At 35.8% G+C, this 21,503-nt stretch overlaps 5 protein-coding genes and 1 long non-coding RNA gene across 11 annotated transcripts; 3 read left to right on the plus strand and 3 right to left on the minus strand.

The window, feature by feature from the left end:
• Window positions 1-481: 481 nt before the first annotated feature.
• On the minus strand, window positions 482-5,189 carry LOC111779939 (ethanolamine-phosphate cytidylyltransferase-like). Of its 3 annotated transcripts, XM_023660144.1 has the most exons (11): window positions 5,117-5,189; window positions 4,818-4,955; window positions 3,768-4,192; window positions 3,429-3,664; window positions 3,126-3,280; window positions 2,728-2,799; window positions 1,833-1,900; window positions 1,549-1,669; window positions 1,406-1,468; window positions 1,202-1,324; window positions 482-966 (listed from the first exon to the last, which is right to left on the minus strand). In XM_023660144.1, exons 3-11 carry the CDS (start codon window positions 4,127-4,129, stop codon window positions 895-897), a joined length of 1,272 nt encoding a protein of 423 aa, XP_023515912.1. In that variant the 5' UTR covers window positions 4,130-4,192; window positions 4,818-4,955; window positions 5,117-5,189; the 3' UTR covers window positions 482-894. The 3 variants fall into 3 exon arrangements, with proteins under 3 accessions (XP_023515912.1, XP_023515911.1, XP_023515913.1); XM_023660143.1 differs by lacking the exon at window positions 5,117-5,189 and having other exon boundaries at window positions 4,818-5,013; XM_023660145.1 differs by lacking the exons at window positions 4,818-4,955; window positions 5,117-5,189 and adding an exon at window positions 4,648-4,738.
• A 1,009-nt stretch (window positions 5,190-6,198) lies between these two features.
• LOC111780310 lies at window positions 6,199-7,753 on the plus strand. The gene is made up of 2 exons (XM_023660682.1): window positions 6,199-6,492; window positions 7,491-7,753. The coding sequence occupies exons 1-2, from the start codon at window positions 6,325-6,327 to the stop codon at window positions 7,536-7,538; spliced, it is 216 nt and encodes a 71-aa protein (XP_023516450.1). The 5' UTR covers window positions 6,199-6,324; the 3' UTR covers window positions 7,539-7,753.
• A 1,036-nt stretch (window positions 7,754-8,789) lies between these two features.
• On the plus strand, window positions 8,790-9,415 carry LOC111780309 (mitochondrial import receptor subunit TOM7-1-like). The gene has a single exon (XM_023660681.1). The coding sequence runs from the start codon at window positions 8,877-8,879 to the stop codon at window positions 9,096-9,098; it is 222 nt and encodes a 73-aa protein (XP_023516449.1). The 5' UTR covers window positions 8,790-8,876; the 3' UTR covers window positions 9,099-9,415.
• A 1,779-nt stretch (window positions 9,416-11,194) lies between these two features.
• LOC111779660 (arginine decarboxylase-like) lies at window positions 11,195-15,386 on the minus strand. Of its 4 annotated transcripts, none has more exons than XM_023659762.1 (5): window positions 15,297-15,386; window positions 15,164-15,245; window positions 14,978-15,055; window positions 13,085-13,627; window positions 11,195-12,633 (listed from the first exon to the last, which is right to left on the minus strand). In XM_023659762.1, exons 2-5 carry the CDS (start codon window positions 15,200-15,202, stop codon window positions 11,614-11,616), a joined length of 1,680 nt encoding a protein of 559 aa, XP_023515530.1. In that variant the 5' UTR covers window positions 15,203-15,245; window positions 15,297-15,386; the 3' UTR covers window positions 11,195-11,613. The 4 variants fall into 4 exon arrangements, with proteins under 4 accessions (XP_023515530.1, XP_023515531.1, XP_023515532.1 ...); XM_023659763.1 differs by having other exon boundaries at window positions 15,164-15,300; window positions 15,332-15,374; XM_023659764.1 differs by having other exon boundaries at window positions 14,978-15,052; window positions 15,164-15,386.
• Window positions 15,387-15,495: 109 nt separating this feature from the next.
• LOC111779663 lies at window positions 15,496-21,196 on the plus strand. The gene is made up of 2 exons (XR_002812720.1): window positions 15,496-15,669; window positions 20,957-21,196. It is a non-coding gene; the product is annotated as an uncharacterized LOC111779663 (long non-coding RNA).
• LOC111779661 (arginine decarboxylase-like) lies at window positions 17,452-21,151 on the minus strand. The gene is made up of 4 exons (XM_023659766.1): window positions 21,105-21,151; window positions 20,914-20,991; window positions 19,896-20,417; window positions 17,452-19,478 (listed from the first exon to the last, which is right to left on the minus strand). The coding sequence occupies exons 1-4, from the start codon at window positions 21,138-21,140 to the stop codon at window positions 18,459-18,461; spliced, it is 1,656 nt and encodes a 551-aa protein (XP_023515534.1). The 5' UTR covers window positions 21,141-21,151; the 3' UTR covers window positions 17,452-18,458.
• Window positions 21,197-21,503: the final 307 nt, after the last annotated feature.

Below are 21,503 nucleotides of genomic sequence, written 5' to 3' on the forward strand. Positions count from 1 at the left end.
TTTTTTTTTTTATGACAAGGGATGAAATGAGGTAACTCGGGGATAGAGAACAATGATTTTGTCACAAAAATGAAGACATTTGCCCTTCAAAAAAGAGAGGCAAGTATTGGTGACTTTTGACTTCAAAAAGAGAGCTAATAACTCAGTATCAGTAGCTTTTTCAACTTTATAAACGGGACTTTTAATATCCTTCGATCATTGGGTTGATTTCAATGAAAAAAGCTGATTGTATTCCTGAGTTGAGTGTCATTCATATACTACTTTGTAAAGGCATAATAATTGCCCTGTTATTTATGAGTATGGCTCACTGCAGATAGGGTGAATGTGGCAGACAGGATAATGCATGGTGTGGCAGTAGAGATAGTAAAGTTAGATCATCGTTGATATACTTTTAAGAATCTATTTGACACAAAATTCTAAATAGACACGAAGATAAAGATTTAAGAATGGTACGAAAGGAAGGTTAGTTCTATAACAATCAAATAACAAATATAACTTTTACTGCTTTCAAACAATACAACAACACCTACATTACCTGGAAAAAGTAGGAAAAGTAAAATTTAAAAAACAAAAACTCATTGCCAATAAAGGCACAAGGTGATACCTATACGATATGGATGTTTACATGCATTATATCAAATCGTTGTGTTGCTCACAGTTTTGAGTATCCAACTTAACTATTCTAGCTGCAGGTTATAGCCTACAATGAAATTACAAAGTTAACTGCCATGTCAAATTCTGCTGAAGCATTCTTCCAAAAGGATGTAATTCCTTCCATATTCTAAGCCTATCTTCATGGGGAAAATTTGTACTGAAGATCTTCAGAAACAAGAGTTACCAACAACCACATTCCTAACGCCGAACAGTAAGTAAAAATTGTAAAGCAAAAACCATTCAGTCGCCACATATGTATTTCTTCTCTGCATAATATTTCTTCTCGCTTTCAACTTTTTTGGCATTGCGTTTCTGCATTGTAAATAAACCAGACAGCAAAAGTCCAACAGATGCATCAGATTAAGCACTGGGTTATAGATCAAAACGCCAACAAAGGGTCTGATTAATATTAAGGGCGTAATCCAGTTGACTTCTAAAGGTATTCTTTACTGACAGCAGATAGCATGTTCAAATTTTTTCTATGAAACTACAGAGATTACTTTTTGGAGTTTAGGCTCCGGAAATAAGAGAAGTATAGAGCGAGTACCTTAAAAGCATCGTGATTGGCCACTATCCTTTTGGCTATTGAAGTAGTGGTAATGTTTTTAGGACTTTCAAGCAACTTGAAAATTCCCATACTCTTTGGAACGGCATATGGATCACTGTCGCTCTGAAACAGATGAGCTCACCTTGTTAAGGTTTTGTAAATATGAACTTGAAGAAAAACAGCAGTAGGAATAGCTCTACTTACGGCAAAAGGGTTGTTTTCAGCAACAGTCCCATGCACAACCAAAGATATATTGAAAGTAGTTATCTGCCAGCAAAAGAATGCTTCAGTCATAAGAACTTCACGGTCACAAGCAAAAGAATGCTTCTTCAGTCATAACAACTTACCATGTCTCTTGTAATTTCCCAAGGTGCACCGATGATCACCTCATCGACGTACTGGCAACCCAGCACACCGAGACTACGTTCATGTAAATGCATAATTGGAAATTGCTTCCCTCTGAGTTTACTGCAGGTGACAATGAGTTATTTTCTACTTTTCCACTCGTTAACATCCAAGGTATAAGTACATATCCATAATCTCAGGAAAGTATTCAAAACATCTGGAAGAGAGAAAAACCAGATAGTAGAAATGTACAAATAGGTAAAATCTTATGAATGAAAATAGGTACCTCACAGTCTGATCATTATGTATGCCAACTAGTAAAAAGTCTCCTAGCTGCCTAGCACTCTTGAGAATCTGAAAAGATAAAAGATGATATGATGACACGATAGTATGACCGAGAAACTATTATGTTACTACTAATTAGCCAGAGAAGCGCAGATGAAACTCATACATAATTGAATTGAGATAGGGGAAAAGAATGTAGAGTAGATTCGATTGCCACTGTGCACATTAAAAGAAGGAAAATGTTGCAAATGTATAAGCATGGCATTAACATTCCATCGTAGCTCTCAAATAAAGCACACTAAGCCTGTTGGATCTCTAACTAATCCCACCTTCATAAATGTAACTAAGACCATCATTTTGAAGATATATTCCTGCAGTCTTTTAAACATTGTCAGACACACACCACGTGTAACATATCTACTATCCCCAGCAACGTTTCTGTGAGATCCCACATCAGTTGGGGAGGAGAATGAAGCATTCCTTATAAGAGTGTGGAAACCTCTTCTAGCAGACACATTTTAAAAACCTTGAGGGAAAGCCCGAAAGAAAAAACCCAAAGAGAATAATATCTATTAGTGGTGGGCTTGAGTTGTTACAGACTTTCTTTTTCAAAACAAAAAAATTGACCCTTTGAGTCATAAATCCTTTACGGTCCTAGCCAAACTTATAAAGCTTATGCACAATTCTGACAGCAGCATCCTAGTGACATAATCTTTCCCAGCTAAATCCTATAGTCTTAAGTTGCTTACAAGGCATGTGCTGCTTAATGAACACATAAATACAGACTCAATATGGTTCGTCTCCATAACACAAATCATTTTGCAACTGAACATTTAAAGCAAAGAATTGTTATACACAAGCATGAAATAGAGAAAAGATTGTAAATTCTGTAATACCTCAATATGTCCTGCATGAAAAAGATCAAAAGCCCCATCAATGTAAACAATACGAGCATTTGGTCCAGGCCCCTACCATTGGATATGATAATATGTTAGCATTATCATGAAAAAGATCAAAAGCCCCATCAATGTATAAAAAAAGTTAGATCCACATCATGCAAACTAAACGATAGAATTTTCTAGATTTAAAGAGTTTTCTATCTCCCCCTAACAACCAGACCGCCACAAACTAAGCAAAAGCACAAGTTCTCCCTTCACAAAAGAATTCTTGATTCCCACAACCTAAACTGATTATGTTATTCCATTTTTTGTCACAACAAACACCTAAGGGACCAGAAAGGAGAAATTCTCCCGCATAAGGATTCAAGAACATTTAGGTCACCAGAGAACCATACCCTTCCATTTGAAAACTGTACAATACGGTGTGATGTTGGTAGAAAATGAGAAAGGGCACCATGGGATGAACTTTCCTTGTTAGAATCTCCATTCGGGGATGTTTCATTATGATTTTTAGAATCCGTAGCATCATTCATGGAAGAGAGTATCCTTCCTACATTCAAGAAATTCATGGATTATGGGTTAAAATTTTGAAACAAGAAAATGCAAAACCAAGTAACATTCAAGAGCTCAATAAGCAAGCAAGTTTAGAATATGCTTCTTGTGACAAACTGCTTACTGAAGATTGAGAAACACAGTACCTACGATATCAGTGCTGGACACTCCTTCAGTACGTTTGATCTGCTTGTACCGACCAGCTTTCTTAGCTAAGGCATAGGCATCAGTCCCATCTGGAAGTAGGCATGGATCATCTCCATGAATAATATAGTCAATCTTGTGCTCATTAAAGAGCCTGTTCATGAATTGCTCTGTAATTGCATATGGGGCGTTGGCAATAACTTCATCCACCCACTTCAAACCACTTACAAGAGCCAGCCTACAAGGAGCCCTTGGTTAGGAAAAACTGAGCAAATTATTGCGGAAACCTGCAAAATCTTTTACATGCTTTGCTACAAATTCAGTAAGATTTCAGCGGATACCTTTCTTCCATTGGTAACACTGGAGGACCCTTATTGGCTATGATTTCTTCATCACTGACAACACCTACTACCAACTCATCTCCCAAAGCCTTAGCTTGCCTCAACGCATTGGCATGACCAAAATGCATGAGATCAAAACAGCCATCCATGTAAACCCGAATGCGCTTCTTTTCACTCTTTCTTTTCTGAAAAATCCCAAAATCAGACCAGAAAAACGGCAAAGATGGTGCACCAATGCCACTGAAATAACTCGTTGAAAATCCAAGCAAGGCCGCTGTGAGCATTAAACCACCAAACAAATGTGGATAGTAGCATACACCATCCCATATCCAACTGTTGCTTTCGTAATCCATTGGTCCCATTTGCCTCTAAATTCTCTAGCCTCTTCCCTTTTTTCTTCTAAGAGGAGACACAAACCCGGCAACCTGCCAACAAGCAAATCAACTTCATCAACAACTTATTCTCATAAGGGAAATATTTCATATAGATTTGTTTTCTTCAGCAATAACCAAATTAGCAATCGAAGCAAAACATTGTCGCCAATGTTTAATCGAATTCTTAACCACATAGTAGAGAATACGGAAATCAGATGCAATATTCTGACGATATGATGATACAGATTCGTGCGATATCAGCCAAGTAAACTCAGGAAACAAAGAAATTGCACGAAGAAATCAAAACCAAAACAAGTTGTGAAGTAAAGATCACAAAATTCCAAATTACTCAGTTCCAAATCTAAACGAGTTACAAGACAAAAAATCATCGAAATCATTGGGATCTAACACATTTAAACACAAAACGAAAAAGAAAACCAATTCAGCACCTCATAAAAAGAAGAATCCATAAAAGAAAAACACAGCGAGAAGAAACAGAACAAAACCTATGAAGAAGGAAAAGAAATGGATTCTCATAGCTTCAGATGCGTCAGAGAATCAGCTCAAAAGCGGATCAAAAATTAAAAAAAAAAAAACGAAGAATGAAAAAGAAGAAAAGAGGATCAACAGAAAAAGAGAAATGCATTTAAAGATGAAAATATAATTAATCGATTACCTCCTTCTGTGTCTCCCCTTGGTTGATGGGTGGAGCTGTCGGCTCAGAATAGACGAACCAAAAGGGGCTCTCCGTTCGTTCTTTCTCGCTCGCAATTCCCAAGATGGACAACGCCCAAAAATATTCCGCTGCTGTCACCTGTCCGAACGGGATATGAGATCTGACGATCAGCTCCCATAAAAAATATAATATATATATATATATATACTGAAATATTTCGCGTTTATTAAAATTTAATATATATTGAAAATAAAATTAAAATAATATTTTAATCTTATGAATTTTTAGCAAGCATTCACGTGATTCCTTCAAGCACCGCGTTTTCTTTAGGCGGTTGGAGTCGGGGCTTCTCTCCGGTCGTGTAAAACAAATATTTATATTTATATTTATATTTATATTAATTAATAATCTTTTTATTTATTTTGCTTTTTATACAAGTCCCAGTCAGTCCACGTGGCGTCATCGTATTCAACGGATTTACGTGATGCATCTTGCAAATTTGATATTTTTCACGACTTTGCTTAACGATTAAGCCATATGATCTTTTAAATCACTTTTTAAAATAATTGTTTAACAATATGATAAGCTCCTTATTATTTAACCAAAATAATTAAAAATAATAGCAAATTAAATAAAATAATTAGCATGGTCAATTAAATTTGTGATGTTATTATGAACTATTAGTGAAATAAATTTAATCATTAGCAAATAAAAGATAATAGATTCAATCAATTTTGGATTTCCTAGGGTACAATTATGAATTTAATTACTTTTAAATTATTTCCATAAATTTTATTTAATTATCATCCTAAATTAATTATTTATTTTTATTACTACCGGGATATATTCTTATATAACCCAATTATTTGAGTTTCTGTCTAACTTGGTTCTGTATACTTAAAATTGATTGAGGTTTTTGATCCCGATTGATCTTCTAAATTGCTATCGATTTGCTTTTTTGGCGGAAGAGGTTTATAAAGTGTCTAGCTTAAGAGGTGCGTCGGAGTTATTTTGTTGAGTTCCTTCAACCTGTTTCTGTCAAGCATCCTAATATACTCTACTTGCTCACCTGTGTTGGTGTGGGGTATAGTCAGCTCATGGAGAGGATTAGAGGACATAATAATTTTTTATTTTTTTTTGGTTGGTTTAGATTGTTTTTTTTTTTTTTTTTTTTTTTTTTTTTTTTNTTTTTTTTTTTTTTGTTTTTAATAAAAATAGAATATTAGTCGGTAAAACATTTAATTATTTATTTTCTAAGGCTTGATTAAGATTATAAAAAATAATCTAGTTAATAAATAATAAAAAATAATTATGAAATTAAATAAAAGTAAAATAATTTAGTCATTATAAAAGAAAAAAATACATTTTTTTTTTTGAAAATAATATTTGTAAAGGGTGAAAATTTATCGACCGGCCGAACCACAGGGAGGAAACAGACGAGGGAAAACTGCGCAGAGAGCGAGGGAGTTTGCAAGCAGAGAAGAGGAGAAATTTGGAGAGAGCGACAATGGGCGGAGGAATGGAAGCTCACAAGAACAGATTTATCGAGGACTGGAGTTCTGCTAGAGAAAATCTTGAGCATAACTTCCGCTGGACTCGCCGGAACTTTGCTCTTGTCGGTCTTTTCGGCATCGCCGTTCCCCTCCTTGTTTACAAGGGCATCGTCAGGGAATTTGTAATATCATTTCTCTCTTTTCTCTTTTGCGATCTTTTTCTTGCATTAGTATGTGGTTTGATTTATATTCGATCGTTTCGTTTCGTGATCCGTTGACGCACATCCACGGCGTTTGTTTCAATCCGGGTTGAAATTGTTCTTTTTAGGGTTTCCATTTTTTTTTTTTTTACCTGTTTTCGATTCTGGATTTCCTTTCTACTAAATTGTTTTGAAGTGATGAAGAATTTGGTCCTATTTTCCTGGACTGGCCGTGTCGATCTTCCAATTGGCCAATTTATTTTGGCGTGATTCGTTTATTTATAGGACCTGGAATTCACATGTTTTCTTTAATTGCTAGTTATGATTTTAGTACCGGATTGGAGAATACAAGTTTTTAATTTCCTTTTGTGTGAGCATTGGTACTAACTTCCAGCATCTCGCGGCAATCCTTTCCTTTCTGAAAGGATAGAATTTAGTTTGCTTTTCAATTTACTGTTTGGTACTTGTTCTTTTGGATCGTCATTGCTACTTGCTGTTCTAAATCTTCAATATCTGTATGTTAATAAGAATGACTTCCATCACCAAAAGAGAATGTGCAAAGAAAGGGTGACAGGAAGGCTGATCCCTGTTGTTCGTCCACTTGTTGAGATGAAATAAATTTCTTCTCAAGAGTTTGAAATCAAGAAATTATTAGAAATGAATGATTTGAAAAAGTAGAAATGATTTAAAACTGTGTTCATCTTCGAAGTTAGAGGTTCAATTCTCAGACTCCATCCCCATGTGTTTGCTTCTGAGATATTGGGTGGTCTGACTCCTATCTTGTAGCTGTGTTCATCTTTGATTTTTCTCATGTTTGTTTCTTTTCCATTAAAATTTGCACGTAGTTTTTGTTTGTTTTTCTCCATTTATGTAAGTTTTCCTTCTCATTATTGAGTCGCCAATTGCCTGTTGAGATGTGGTGCACTCTTTATCAAGCTTTCTTCTAAAATATAACTTGGTTTATAACAATATGATGACAGCATATGCAAGATGAGGATGCAGGCAGACCTTACCGGAAGTTCTTTTGAGCACCGCACCAGGCACTCCAATAATTTCTTGCAGTAACAAAACCCTTCTTATCTATGTGAACACTAATCCCTGCCAATTTGGATTCTGGGACAATATTGCTTCTTTCTTTTAAGTTGTAGAAGTGATGCTATGCAAGTTTACACTATATTTTATGACATTTTGTGAATGCTGAGTATTTTTCATCTAACCATGAATATATAGACCATTTTTCTTACTCTTTTTGTTCTTTTTCTTAACATGGGTGCTCGGATTATCAGCAGCTGTGAAAATTCCTCAGGATTGTGATAGTTTACAAGATGATAGGTGGTAAATTGTTAGTTATAGCCTGTTTAGAAAATTGGGTATTGTTGCCTTTTCCTTGTTGATTCTAGGAACACAGGTTTTCAAAGTTAAAGCATGTTGTGTGTAGATATTCCAGAGAGATTGATGGATGGTTCCGTAGATTTCCAATAGCGTGAGATTCCGCCTCAGTTGGAGAGGGAAATGAAACATGCCTGATAAGACTGTAGGTATCTAACAGATGCGTTATAAAATTGTAAGTCTCCGGTGATACATAACATGTCTGCTTGAGACAGTATCTACTAGTAGTGGGTTTGGATTGTCACAAGTAACAAGATTGAAAATTGAAGACATTGTTTGCTCATAGGTATTGATTGATGAGCCGTCATGGAAATTTGATAGCAAATTCTTATCACATTTACTATGGAAATGTTACCATTCAAAGATAGTGAATGCCCAACTTTTGTATGGTTATCATGTTTTAAATTACGTATAATTTAGGATATCATTTTAATTCGATAATTTTTATTTAATAATGTTCGATTAGAATGACATAAATATTATGTAAGTTTATGTATTTTTTTACTATTTTTACAACGCTCATCAAAGTTAAGTCAAAGTTAAGTCGAAAAATGATATTATGACTTGTTTAATTTTTTTACTATAAGATTATAATTTAAAAGAATATATTTTGGGACGGTTAATTTTAATTCTAATACTTTCAACTTCATTCTTATTGCTAGTTTATTGCTAAAAAATTTCAATTTTTATTACTTATGAGTTTTTCTATTATTATCTACAATAAATTTTGTATATTCGCATAGTATTTGGCATGAAATAATTAAAAATTAATTTAAAAGGACTAATTTAAGACAAATATTTTCAAAGGCTTGCGCAACATTGAACTGGCTATAGCCGGTCATAGCCCACAAGCAAGCCGGTCCACGTGTGTGGTGTATTTAGGGTTTAAAGGACCTACGACTACGGTCCCGCGAAATAAGAAGAACCAGAAGAACCAGAAGGTACCAGTACTGTGCAGAGATCGAATTCTCGCAGCAATGGCGTCGAAGGTTTCTCTTAGAAGCAAGGGCAAGAGCTCCAAGGGCTCATCGAAGTCATCTGAGGATAAATCCACAACCCAAGCCTTCAAGGAGTGGACTACTTGGGCCGTAAAGAAAGCCAAGGTCATCACTCACTATGGCTTTATTCCTCTGGTCATCATCATCGGCATGAACTCCGAGCCAAAGCCTCAGCTTTCCCAGCTTCTCAGCCCCGTCTGATCTGATTGCTCTCTATACGTTGGTTTTCAGGATTTATATCTTTTTATGATGGATCGGTGCCTTTTCGTCGATTCACGACTTGGATTTATGTTTTTTGGGGGTTAGATAGCGCTTGAAGTTTAGATAGGTTTGGGTATAATACTTCGCTGCTTATGCTTGGTATGCTTGAACTACAATAGACATGTAATAGTTTGAGCAAAAATTTTAATTTCTTCTGAAATATCTGATTATGCTATCGCTTTACCGGTATGAATCTTGGTGCACTTCTCTTCTCCGAATTTTGTCTGTTTATTCAAATAATTGAATGGTGTTAAGGTTTATTTGCGCTATCTGATCCTTCAAGACTGTCATGGATGAATCATACAAGAGTGATAGGGCTGTATTATCGAAAAGCCCATTTTGTTGTGGCTGTTTTTCTTTCCTTCTCTCGCAAGTTTATAGTAATTGGTCAAGGATTTATACTCACCATTGCATGACTTGAATCTATTATCTTTCATTATGTTCCAATATTTAAATGTTTACTTTAAATTGTGATAATGAAATGCAATGTCTGAAGTCACCCTGATAGGCATTCATGTTCTTAGTATCATGTGTTATCTAGCCTATGAGTATGTTCTGTTTTCATTTTCCATTAATGTTCTATGTGTAGTTCCTCCTATAATAATACTTAACAGGGTTAGTTTGTCTCTAACCCAGAATTTTAGTCTTTGTTCATTGGGATTATCCTCTGTCATCTCCTGAGTTGTGATGAACCCATATCAATGCCCTCTACTGGCTCATTTGTTCTCTTGAGTTGTGTAGGTCTATATTGCATATTGTACTCAAAATCTGTCTCGTGTACAGCTCTCTTCATTCCCTCAAAGATTGGGCACAATTTTAGTGATTCTAGACACAATTTCGTTTCTACACTACATTTCCTCTGGACTTGGGGTGTTCCTAATGTTGGTTTATTGGCTGTTCTTAATTTGAGTGGAATGCTATTTGAGTTTATTTTGGCTTTCCTTTGAGTTGCCATTGATTTTCACTAGCAAATGAAACAGTCATCTTATTTTGCTAGTAGTTTGTTTTAAGCCTGAGTCAACCCAGTATTTGATGCCTGATGCTTTTCCCAGAAATTTGGTATAAGCTTTCATGGTGTAATTTGGTTAATGGTAGGCTTCTGTCATCTGTTTGAGTCAGTTCTTTAGAAATGGTATCCTGAGATTTCTGGGACTTATACCTGATATAGACGGCTTTAAAGCCTCGTGCATTTGGCTTGTGGCTGAGCTTATACGTGAATTTCCTTACTTCAAGCTTCGCAGTTGTTTATTTATTATTATTTTTTTTGTCTGTTTCGATAGTATGTCTTAACTAGTTGGTCTATGCTCGTATTGTAAATATGGTATATGTCTTAACCAATTAGTATATGTCTTAACTAGTTGGTCTATGTTCGTATTGAAAGGATGGTATATGTCTTGAACAGTTGGCCTATGCTCATGTTGAGCTTCTTTTTTTTTTTTTTCTTTTTTTTCTAACTTTCAATCTCCCGATAGCATATGTCTTAAGTAGTTGGTCTATGCTTGTGTTGAGCTTTTTTTTTTTTTTTTTTTTTTTTTTTTTTTTTTTTTTTTTTTTTTTTTTTTTTTTTTTNACTTTCAATCTTACTGGTAGTATATGCTTTAACTAGTTGGTCTATGCTCATATTGAAAGTATGATATATGTCTTAACCAGTTGGCCTATGTTCGTGTTGAGCTTTTTTGCTTTTTTCTTTTGTTTGGTTCAAACTTTCAATCTCCCGATAGAATATGTCTTAACTAGTTGGTCTATGTTCATATTGAAAGGATGATATATGTCTTAACTAGTTGGCGAATTTTAAGCTATTTGTTTGCTATTGTTGCGAGTTATTTTGGTTTTAGCTATTTGTTTGCTATTGTTGCAAGTTATTTTGGTTTTCTAAATCTGACTTGGACACGGAATTTAATTTTTAGACGTTACAAAACTGGTTTTCAACTAAGTCTTAAGTTTTTACTTCAACATTTTTAGTGCCAACAGTGAAACTTAAGGAACTAGCCTATGTATATCATCAAGATGAATGTGCAAACCCCAAACAGAACGGCTGAATAATACTGCTAAAAAAGGTTCATAGTTAATGAATATGCAACTGTAAAACCATTCTTTCTCGACAAGCTAGTTCAAGCCCAAAATTTGGTGGACGAAAGGCAAACTTTACAATAATTGAATAATTTACAGCATCTAAAGGTAAGGTGTGCAGTTTTTTACTCTTACTCCCAGGTGAAACGATTGGCATTGCATGCAACAATCATACTTTGAACAGCCACAAATATCAGCAGGAGCCTGACTTGATTCCCAGAAGATTTTCCTTCATCAGTCCTCACAATAAGAACATCAATAAGAGTTTGCAGTATTCGTCCAGAAACACTGCAAATTTATCCTCCGCTACAAATTACCCGAACCATCGAGAACTCATCGAGAACCAGTTCGAGCAGAGACTTCATAAACCATTTTGCACTTCCTCCTACACATTGCATACTAGTAGTGAAGAAAGTTTGGGATCAGATGCACCACTTATAGAGGCACCTTTGCTTTTTAAATGTAACAGATAATCTAGAACTTCCTCAGATATAATCTCCCCTGGTATCATTACTGGTATTCCTGGAGGGTATGGGCATATTAGCTCTCCACACACCTTCCCCACACATTCTTTAATGTTCTCTCTTCTTTTTTTAGAAAAGAAGGCGTCTCTAGGATTCAAGCTGGTTTTGACATCAGGAAAGGGTGCAGAAACACTGAATTTGCTTCTTCCTTCAATTCTCAGAATCGATGCAAAAGAGCTCACATCATCAATACCTGAAACTAGTCTCTCAATATCATCTTCACATGTTCCTAGATTAATGACAAATGTAATGGATTGGTTCCCAACAAGTTCACAAACGATGTTATGATTCTTGTATATTGTTTCATCTGCTTCATAGCCAGACAAACCAAGTTGTTGGAAACCAATAGTGAGTCTTAATGGATCAATAGCAGGGAAGTTGGAGAACATGGGAAATTCGAGGATCGAGATACCTGAAATCTTATTGATCTTGCTTTTTGCTTGATATGCTAGATCTATTGCTCTATTGAAAATCTTGTCTGGATTATCACTTAGCTGAGCTCTGGCAGCATCCAATGATGCTAAAAGCAGATAACTAGGGCTGGTGCTTTGAAGTGTTTGTAAACATCTACATACCATTTCTCTGTCTATAATATTACCTGACATGTGTAACATTGATGACTGAGTAAGAGAGCAGAGAACTTTGTGGGTGGATTGGACAGCCAAATCAGCCCCTTGCTGGAGTGCAGAAAGAGGCAGCTGAGGTTGAAACCCAAAGTGTGCCCCATGAGCCTCATCGACAATGAGGGGAATTCCTTTAGCATGACATATCTGGGAAATCTCCCTCAAGTCACTGCAGATGCCGTGATAAGTAGGTGAAGTAACAAGAACTGCAGATGCTTTTTGACCTTCCATTTCCAAATCCTCGATTGCTCTATCCACCTATGAAATAATAAAAATTTCCCTCTTTAGAATTACATGCATTAAACAAGTTAATAAAGATTGAAGGTTTAGATTTGAGGGAAGGTTTTCCTTGGTAAATCTTAATGTTGGGTTACAAAAATATAAAACCTACATCTAATACGGTTGAGGATTGTTGGGAGGGAGTCCCATATTGGAAACGATGGGTTTATAAGTAAGGAATACATCTCCATTGGTATGAGGCAAAGCTCAAAAGCAAAGCCATGAGAGCTTATGCTCAAAGTGGACAATATCATACTATTGTGGAGAGTCGTGATTCCTAACAAATACTATATCAGTAATGAGGATTATAAATTGCGAGTGGTATTGCTAACCTAAGATAACTAGTAGTAAGCAATAGTCTATTGAGAAAATTTATACCCTACATGACATGAGTGTATCCATGAGTTGAAAACCAATGTTATGAACTTGCCTGTGACGGAGTGACCCCACCAGCTATGTCCCAATTGGAGTCATACTCGGGCATGATGTATTTGGGTATTGCACCAGATATCACCAAAGCTGATATGACGGATATATGGGAATTCCTGGGAAGAATTATATGATCTCCTGGGGAACAGGTTGCCATAATTGCAGCCTGAATTCCACATGTGGTTCCTCCAACGAGGAACCATGTTTCTGATGCCCCAAAAAGTTTAGCTGCTTGCTGCTGTGCTTCTAAAATTGGACCCTCTGGACAAAAGAGGTTGTCCAACTCTGGAAGCTCCGGTAAATCATGCATAAATGGTTTGAAACCAATGAGCTGAGTAAATGATGATGGCGCTGCTCTCCCTCCATTATGCCCAGGAAAGTGAAAACGAGCCGCATCTTTCTCAGCTGAAACTTTCAATGCATTAACCAGAGGAAGGGTGCTGCTACCTTCCTGGGATATTGGAGATTCTCCAATTGCTTTCGTGGAGGTTTGCTTTTTGCTTGACCCGTCCTGATTATTCTTTGGCTTAACAATGCTTGTTTCCTGCAAGAAATCAAAGAGTTAACATATTTGACATCTAGGCAGAGACGCCACATATCTTCTTTATCCAGTTCTTGTTTCTTATCAGATTAAAATAGATCCTTCACATTCAGAACAATGAATTGACTTTACCAGGGGATATATGTAACAACCCAGATCCACCGCTAGCAGATATTGTCCTTTTTGGGCTTTCCCTTTCGGGCTTCCCCTCAAGGCTTTAAAACGCGTCTGCTAGGGGAAGGTTTCCACACCGTTATAAATGGTGGTTTGTTCTCCCCCAACCAATGTGGGAGATCACAATATAGGTCTATCAAATTGTGCTTCAGCTGAAAATAGACATTCTCTTGAGCATGAAGTCAGCTGGAAACATAGCTCATGGATCAGAGAAATCAAATAACTTCTAGACGGACCATGGTTTAAGTCTCGAGCACCCACCATCATTTCCAATTAGAATAGAATAAAAATAGAAGGGGAAAAACTGATTACATAAACTCAAAGAATACAATACACCAACGTGAGCACAATGTCACGGCCATGCTTGTCCAAGACGTGTTGTTCATGGCCGCATGCCCGTTCCAAACCCCTTTTACATGCTTTCACCATAGATAGACCTTTACTATTATATCTTGTGTTAATACGGAGGTGTATGACCGTTCACCAAAATCATGTCTACACCCGCTAGGGCTAAAATGCCCCAAAATATACTATAGGAGATATGACTAGTTCTCACTTCTCCCTACCCGAGTTGTATGCTATTTAAACCGTGGTGTTTCTTTTTTTTGCTTATAGCCATATAACGTTGCTTTTTCCAATTATTTCAAATTGTTTTCAAATGTATTTCCTAGCTCACGTTTTCTAAAACATTTCCCACAAACGTGATTCAAGGCTCAAGCATACGCTGATATTGTCCGCAAAATATGAATTTTTCACGGCCGACTTGTTCGCTTGGTTAGAACAAGTGCGGCATAATCACTGTCTCGCTGCCACAAGAGTGCAATTGCAACATGCACCTTAGTGATCAAAGAGGAACTTACATAAATTTTCGACTCAAAGCATACCATCCCGATAGGTATCTAGGGAAGTTTATTTGAAGAACAGTACAGAAAAGAGTGACAATGTCACCATACACTCTCAGCCAATTCGATAACAAAGGCAGCTCATTTCCTCAAACTAACCTTCCCTTAATTCCCCTTTTCACCCTTTCTATTACATACATGTGTTATTGGAGGTCCCTTTTTGCTCCTTCGAGCATGAACATTCAACATCCCCGCCAAATTTCTACCCCTCATTTGTTGTACTGAACTGAAAAATACAAAAAGAATCCAAACAGTACTCAGATGCTAAGACACAGACCTGACGGATGCTAAAACAGGACTTTCTTCTCTTCGGCCTCCTACTCCAATCGTGGCCAAGCCGAAAATGATGATTCTGCTGAACGAACAAATCCAAGTTTCAATAGCAGACCTCGAGTTTCGAAAATACGTGGTAAATGCAGAGCAAATGTAATATCCATGGAGTGAAGAGAGAGCAAGAACTTACCGAGATTATGGAGGAAGATAGAGGTGAGGAAGTCATCATTGTAAGAATTATCTCCACGAAACACGTAGCGCTAACGCCATTGATTCCTTAAGGAATCAATCGCGATTTCATTCTGAAGCTCAGATGGCTATGGCGATTTCATTCTGAAGCTCAGATGGCTATGGCGATTCTGCTTGAACTTTCAAGCAAGACCTCAGTTCGCAAGTTATCTCCGGCGGAAGCGATAAGAAAAAGGAAAAATTATTTTTAAATTAAATTAATCGAATTCCAATTCTGTCCTGGAGATGATCATTCGTTTGGGGGTAAAATAGTAAATTACTTCCTATTCTCATTGGCGCAGTTTTGATTGGCTTGGTATTTCCCGCGGGTTCTCTTCACTGCGATAATGTTCTTCTGTTTCTCTCCGAAAGTTTCTTCCCCAAATCGTCGACAAAGTTGGAGAGTCGATTATCTTCCAAACGTGGCTGGACTAGCTCATGGATCCGCGCTTCTTTCCAGTAAGAACTGTAAGTAGAAATCTTAGAATTCATTTTGATCTCTTAATCGAAGAGTAGGGCTGCATTTGTTAATTTTGGTGCGACTTTTGCCTGTTTCGACCTTTTGCCTTTTCACTTCCCCTGCCCTAGGTAGTTTTTGAGCCAGATTATTGATCTTGTTTGAGATGTTTAGAGTTCTATAACATGAGTAGTTTACAAATTGATTAAACTGATCACGTTCCAATGAGAAGAGATTCAATTCTTGTGATTGCTTTTCTCTCGGCTTTGTTTCTACTTTGAATAAGAATGAAACAGAATGAAATGAAAAGGAAAAAAGAAACTGGACTAGCTTATGGATCTACACTTTTTTCCAGTAAGAACTGTAAGTAGACATCTTAGAATTCATTTTGATCTCTTAATCGAAAAGTAGAACTGCATTTGTTAATTTTGGTGCGACTTTTGCCTGTTTCGACCTTTTGCCTTTCCACTTCCCCTGCCCTAGGTAGTTTTTGAGCCAGATTATTGATCTTGTTTGAGATGTTTAGAGTTCTATAACATGAGTAGTTTACGAATTGATTAAACTGATCATATTCCAATGAGAAGAGATTCAATTCTTGTGATTGCTTTTCTCTCGGCTTTGTTTCTACTTTGAATAAGAATGAAACAGAATGAAATGAAAAGGAAAAGAAAAAAACTGGACTTAGCTCATGGATCTACACTTCTTTCCAGTAAGAAGTGTAAGTAGAGATCTTAGAATTCATTTTGATCTCTTAATCGAAGAGTAGAGCTTCATTTGTTAATTTGGGAGTGACTTTTTCCTGTTTCGACCTTTTGCCTTTCCACTTCCCCTGCCCTAGGTAGTTTTTGAGCCAGATTATTGATCTTATTTCAGATGTTTAGAGTTCTATAACATGAGTAGTTTACGAATTGATTAAACTGATCATATTTCAATGAGAAGAGATTCAATTCTTGTGATTGCTTTTCTCTCGGCTTTGTTTCTACTTTGAATAAGAATGAAACAGAATGAAATGAAAAAGGACAAAAAGAAAAAACCATATATATCTTGATTCCGAAGCCTTCTTGGGGAAGCCAAACAAAGGACTGCATTAACCTGATTTACTTTGAAATATGGTTTTCTTCTCTGTGCCTCAAGCTCCGATTATGGGCGAATCCAAAATGGTTTGTCTGCTCTGCAGAACCCGAAACTCATATTTAACTTATGGGCCCTAGAGGTGTACAGATCCAATAAACACATTTCATGGAGAGTGAGCAAGATCTTACAAGGTTTAGGTGCTAAGATAGAGCTGGGGAAGCCATATTTATACAATCTCTATTTGTAGTAATCGAGCAGGATAGAGCACAGAAAAGGAGAATATTTCAGTGGGGTGGGGGGTAGTATTAGTGGCAAAGACACTTTTGACTATTGTAGGCTATTTTGCTAGACATTCCAGATTCTTATTTATGTTTTTGGATTCACGACATGTGCCATATGTTTTTTGACGCAAGTTTTTGGATTTTGGGATCAAAATTGTGTAAACTTCTTTGAAAACAACATTGTCATGCTTTTTTTTTTTTTTTTTTTTTTTTTTTTTTTTTTTTTTTTTTTTTTTTTTTNTTTTTTTTTTTTTTTTTTTTTTTTTTTTTTTTTTTAATTTGAAATTTTAAAATAAAGGTTTATATTAAGAAATATAATCTTTTTTTTTATAAATATAATCTTTCATGTTATAAACTCAATTTATTTTTGTTAAACTAAAATATGTATAATATAATATGTTATAAAGTATATGATATTGTAAAATAATAATTATACAAATCTTTTAACATAAAACATGTTCATAAGTTAATTAATAATAATTTATATAAAACCTAGTATTTAGTGAGCAAATATGGCTGGTTTTATGATTTATAAATGTATTATATGTAACACATTTTGAACTTAAATTGAGATCCAATTTCTGAATATGTTACCAATATTTAAAAAGAATGATGTAGAATATTAATATTGGATCCTTTAGCTTTTGATATTTAATCTTTAAATTTGAAAAAGAAATAATATCTATTCAGAGTTTATAACCTTGGCATTAAACCATTACTTGACAGCGTAGTAAGTTCTTAAGGTACAGGATGAAACCAGAATTTTCACAAGAAATTTGCAAAATTTTACCTTTTAACTTTTGTGCGTGTACTATTTTTCAATTTCGAAAATTTATGGGGGCTAAAGAGGAAATTTTAAGATCTTAACTTCTTTTTATACAATTTTTAAAATTCAAGATTAGTTGCTCCTCCTTACCCATGGATTGTAATTTTTATTTCAAAACAAACCAATTAACTTACACGATGAAAGGTTTCCATCATCTTCAACTGAGGTTAAAGCCTCAGTTGTAAGATGGAAGGTTTTTTTTGGTCTTGAGGATCTTGGCTTTCATCTTGCAATCAAGACAAGTCCATGTCACTTGTGAGGTGAAAGCAAAAGGGGGAACAAGGGTTGAGGACAAAAAATCATGGTAGATAAGATAAAACATAAATTATAGGATGATTTTTATCAATGATAACATAAACAATAGATTTGCAATCTGATTGACCTTCAAGGTGAAAAAGATGAAAGCCCACACGCTATGTCATGTGACCAAATGTCCTAAATGATCTCCAATGCATTGTCCATTACAGATAATGATCAACAACTGTTACCCTCATACCATACTTCCCTGCAATACAAATACTAAAAAACGATGCAAATTTATATGATTCCTGCTACAGACTACTCCAACCATCAGGAGTTAAACGAAATATTGATTTCATAAGCCATTTTGCACTTTCTCCTACACATTGCATACAAGTAGTGATGTTAGTTGGGGATCAGATGCACCACTTATAGAGGCACCTTTGCTTTTTAGAAGCATCAGATATTCCAAAGCTTCCTTAGATATAACCTCACCTGGGAATATTACTGGTATTGCTGGGGGGTATGGACTTAATAGCTCCCCAGACACCTTTCCCACACACTCTTCAATCTTCACCCTCCTTTTTTTGGCAAAAAATGCATCTCTAGGATTCAAGCTGAATTTGATATCCAGAAAGGGAGTAGAAACACTAAGTTTGTTGCTTCCTTCAATTTCTAAAATGGATGCAAAAGAACTTACATCCTCAATGCCTGATACAAGCCTTCGAATATCGCCTTCACATGTTCCAAGGTTAATGGCGTAAGTAATAGATTGGGTCCCAAAAAGTTCACAAACGATGTCATGATTCTTGTATAGCATTTCGTCTGCTTCATAGCCAGACAGGCCAAGTTGCTGGAAACCAACAGTGAGTCTCAATGGATCACTTGCAGGGAAGTTAGAGACGATGGGAAATTCTAGGATAGATATACCTGAAATTTTCTTTATACATTCTTTTGCTTGATTGGCTAAAGCTATTGCTTTGGTGAAAATTTTGTTTCGATTATCACTTAGTTGAGCTCTGGCAGCATCTAATGATGCTAAAAGTAGATAACTGGGGCTAGTGCTTTGAACTGCTTCCAAACATCTACAAACTCTTTCTCTGTCTACAATATTCCCTGACATGTGCAACATGGATGACTGAGTAAGAGAGCAGAGAACTTTGTGGGTGGATTGAGCAACCAAATCAGCCCCTTGCTTGAGTGCTGAATGAGGTAGTTGAGGTTCAAACCCAAAGTGTGCCCCATGAGCCTCATCCACAATCAAAGGAATTCCATGAGAATGACATATTTGAGAAATCTCACTCAGGTCACTGCAGATGCCATGATAAGTAGGTGAAGTAACAAAGACAGCAGATACTTTTTGACCCTCCGTCTTTGACTCCTTGATTGCCCTATCTATCTGTGGAATGAGAAAGTTTTAGATTAGCAGGATATTCATCAGCTTAAAAAGATATAAGGGTTTAATTTGTGGGAAAATCTTCCTCAGTTGATCTAAGAATTGGACATTACACTGTTAAAAGCTTAGGATGTTGTGCTCATTTATGATTTTCTTTGCACTAATCCAGGGAAATTTAGATCTACTTGGAATGACTTTTAAGTGCTTAAGAAATCATTTTCAAGTACAAAAAATATGTTTTTAAGGTCTTAAAAAGTCATTCCAAAACACTTAGAAACTCAGTCCAAACATATTAGGGTAGAACAATTTAGATTCGTGAAATGGTATTGTACTATACTACTAAGCATTATTCCATTGAGAAAGTACAAGCTATATGACATGTTTGTATTAGTAAGTTGAAAACCATTGTTCCTCACTCACCTGTGATGGAGTTACTCCACCAGCAATGTCCCAATTGGAATCATACTCCGGCATGATGTATCTAGGTATTGCACCAGAAAACACTAAAGCAGATACGACTGACGAATGGGAACTTCTTGGAAGAATTATATGTTCTCCTGGGGAACAAGTTGCCATAATTGCAGCTTGAATTCCACATGTGGTTCCTCCAACTAGGAACCATGTCTCTGATGCTCCAAAAAGCTTTGCCGCTTCCTGCATTGCTTCTAAAACTGGGCCCTTTGGATGAAAAAAATTGTCCAGCTCAGGAATTTGAGTTAAATCATGCATAAATGGTTTAAGACCAATAAGCTGAGTTAATGATGATGGTGCCGCTCGCCCTCCGTTATGCCCCGGGAAGTGAAAACGAGCTGCGTTTCGCTCAGCTGAAGCTTTCAGTGCATTGATTAGTGGGGGGGAGCTTGGAGAATCTGCAAATGTTGCCTTAGTACTTTGTTTTTTGCTTGTTTTGTCTTGATTGTTCTCTGGTTCGATGCTTGTTTCCTGCCATAAAATTGAAGAGTCAACATAAGCACATCCTTCACTTTCACTCTTGAAAAGCATAATTTCACGAACAACGCCCTTTTTTCATCAGATGGATCTTTTACATTTAGATAGAAAAGACATACTGTCATGTCACATTCAAAATCACTCTTACACATGTCTTTAATCATTCAAAATCAATTTAATAGGAGAATATCTCTTTTAAAAGTGATTTTTATGCCATGAAAATTGATTTTGAGATCAAATAAGAGTGATTTTGAACCTGACAAATTAATTTTTACAATTCTAAAATCAATTCAAAGCATATGTTCTTACTCTTTGTAGATTTCTATTAGTACAATGTCTGTTTTATTAGGAACTTTTCCTAGATTTAGCGATTGAAGTTAGGTGGCATCCATCAAAGTTTTATTAGGAACTTTGATACGACAAGGATCAGAAAGAAAAAAAGATACTTGAATGGTTCTTGGAAACCAAAAGCAAAAAAGATTGAATAGACCTGAGGAACACTGAAACATGATTTTCTTCTTTGTGGCCTAAAGCTGCAGTTGCTGCCAAACCCAAAATGGTTCGCCTGCTGCACTCAAAATGGCAAGTTTTATAAATAGAACAACTCCAGATCTTTGTTACAGATTCTAATCAAAAGCATATCCAAATTGTAACATCTATGGAGAGAAAGCAAGAACTTACAAGGTTTATGGAGGAAGACAGAGCTGCAGAGGTCATGTTTATACTACGATCTACTACTGGTATGAAGCAATCAAAGTTCCACCATTTTTATAGCTTAAAAATACTATTTGCTTTTTTCTTGGATTCCATTTCCGTTTAGCTTTTAAGTATTCAATTTTAGTCAAAATTAGTTAAATAGTTTCATCAAAAAAACAAAAAATCATAATTTATAAAGAGAACATTAATATAGACTATTTTTAAAATTAATTAGAAAAGATTTACTTGAGATGAACCATACAAATTTAAATGGGACATTTAAAAGTCGAAACTTAAATGATAAGAGTCAAATCTTATTTTAACAATTTTTCTTTATGATAAGTTTGGTCTTCATTTGAGATGAACCATATGAAGGGACCAAAA

Source organism: Cucurbita pepo, chromosome LG18, assembly GCF_002806865.2.
Source record: "Cucurbita pepo subsp. pepo cultivar mu-cu-16 chromosome LG18, ASM280686v2, whole genome shotgun sequence".
Lineage (NCBI taxonomy): Eukaryota > Viridiplantae > Streptophyta > Magnoliopsida > Cucurbitales > Cucurbitaceae > Cucurbita > Cucurbita pepo.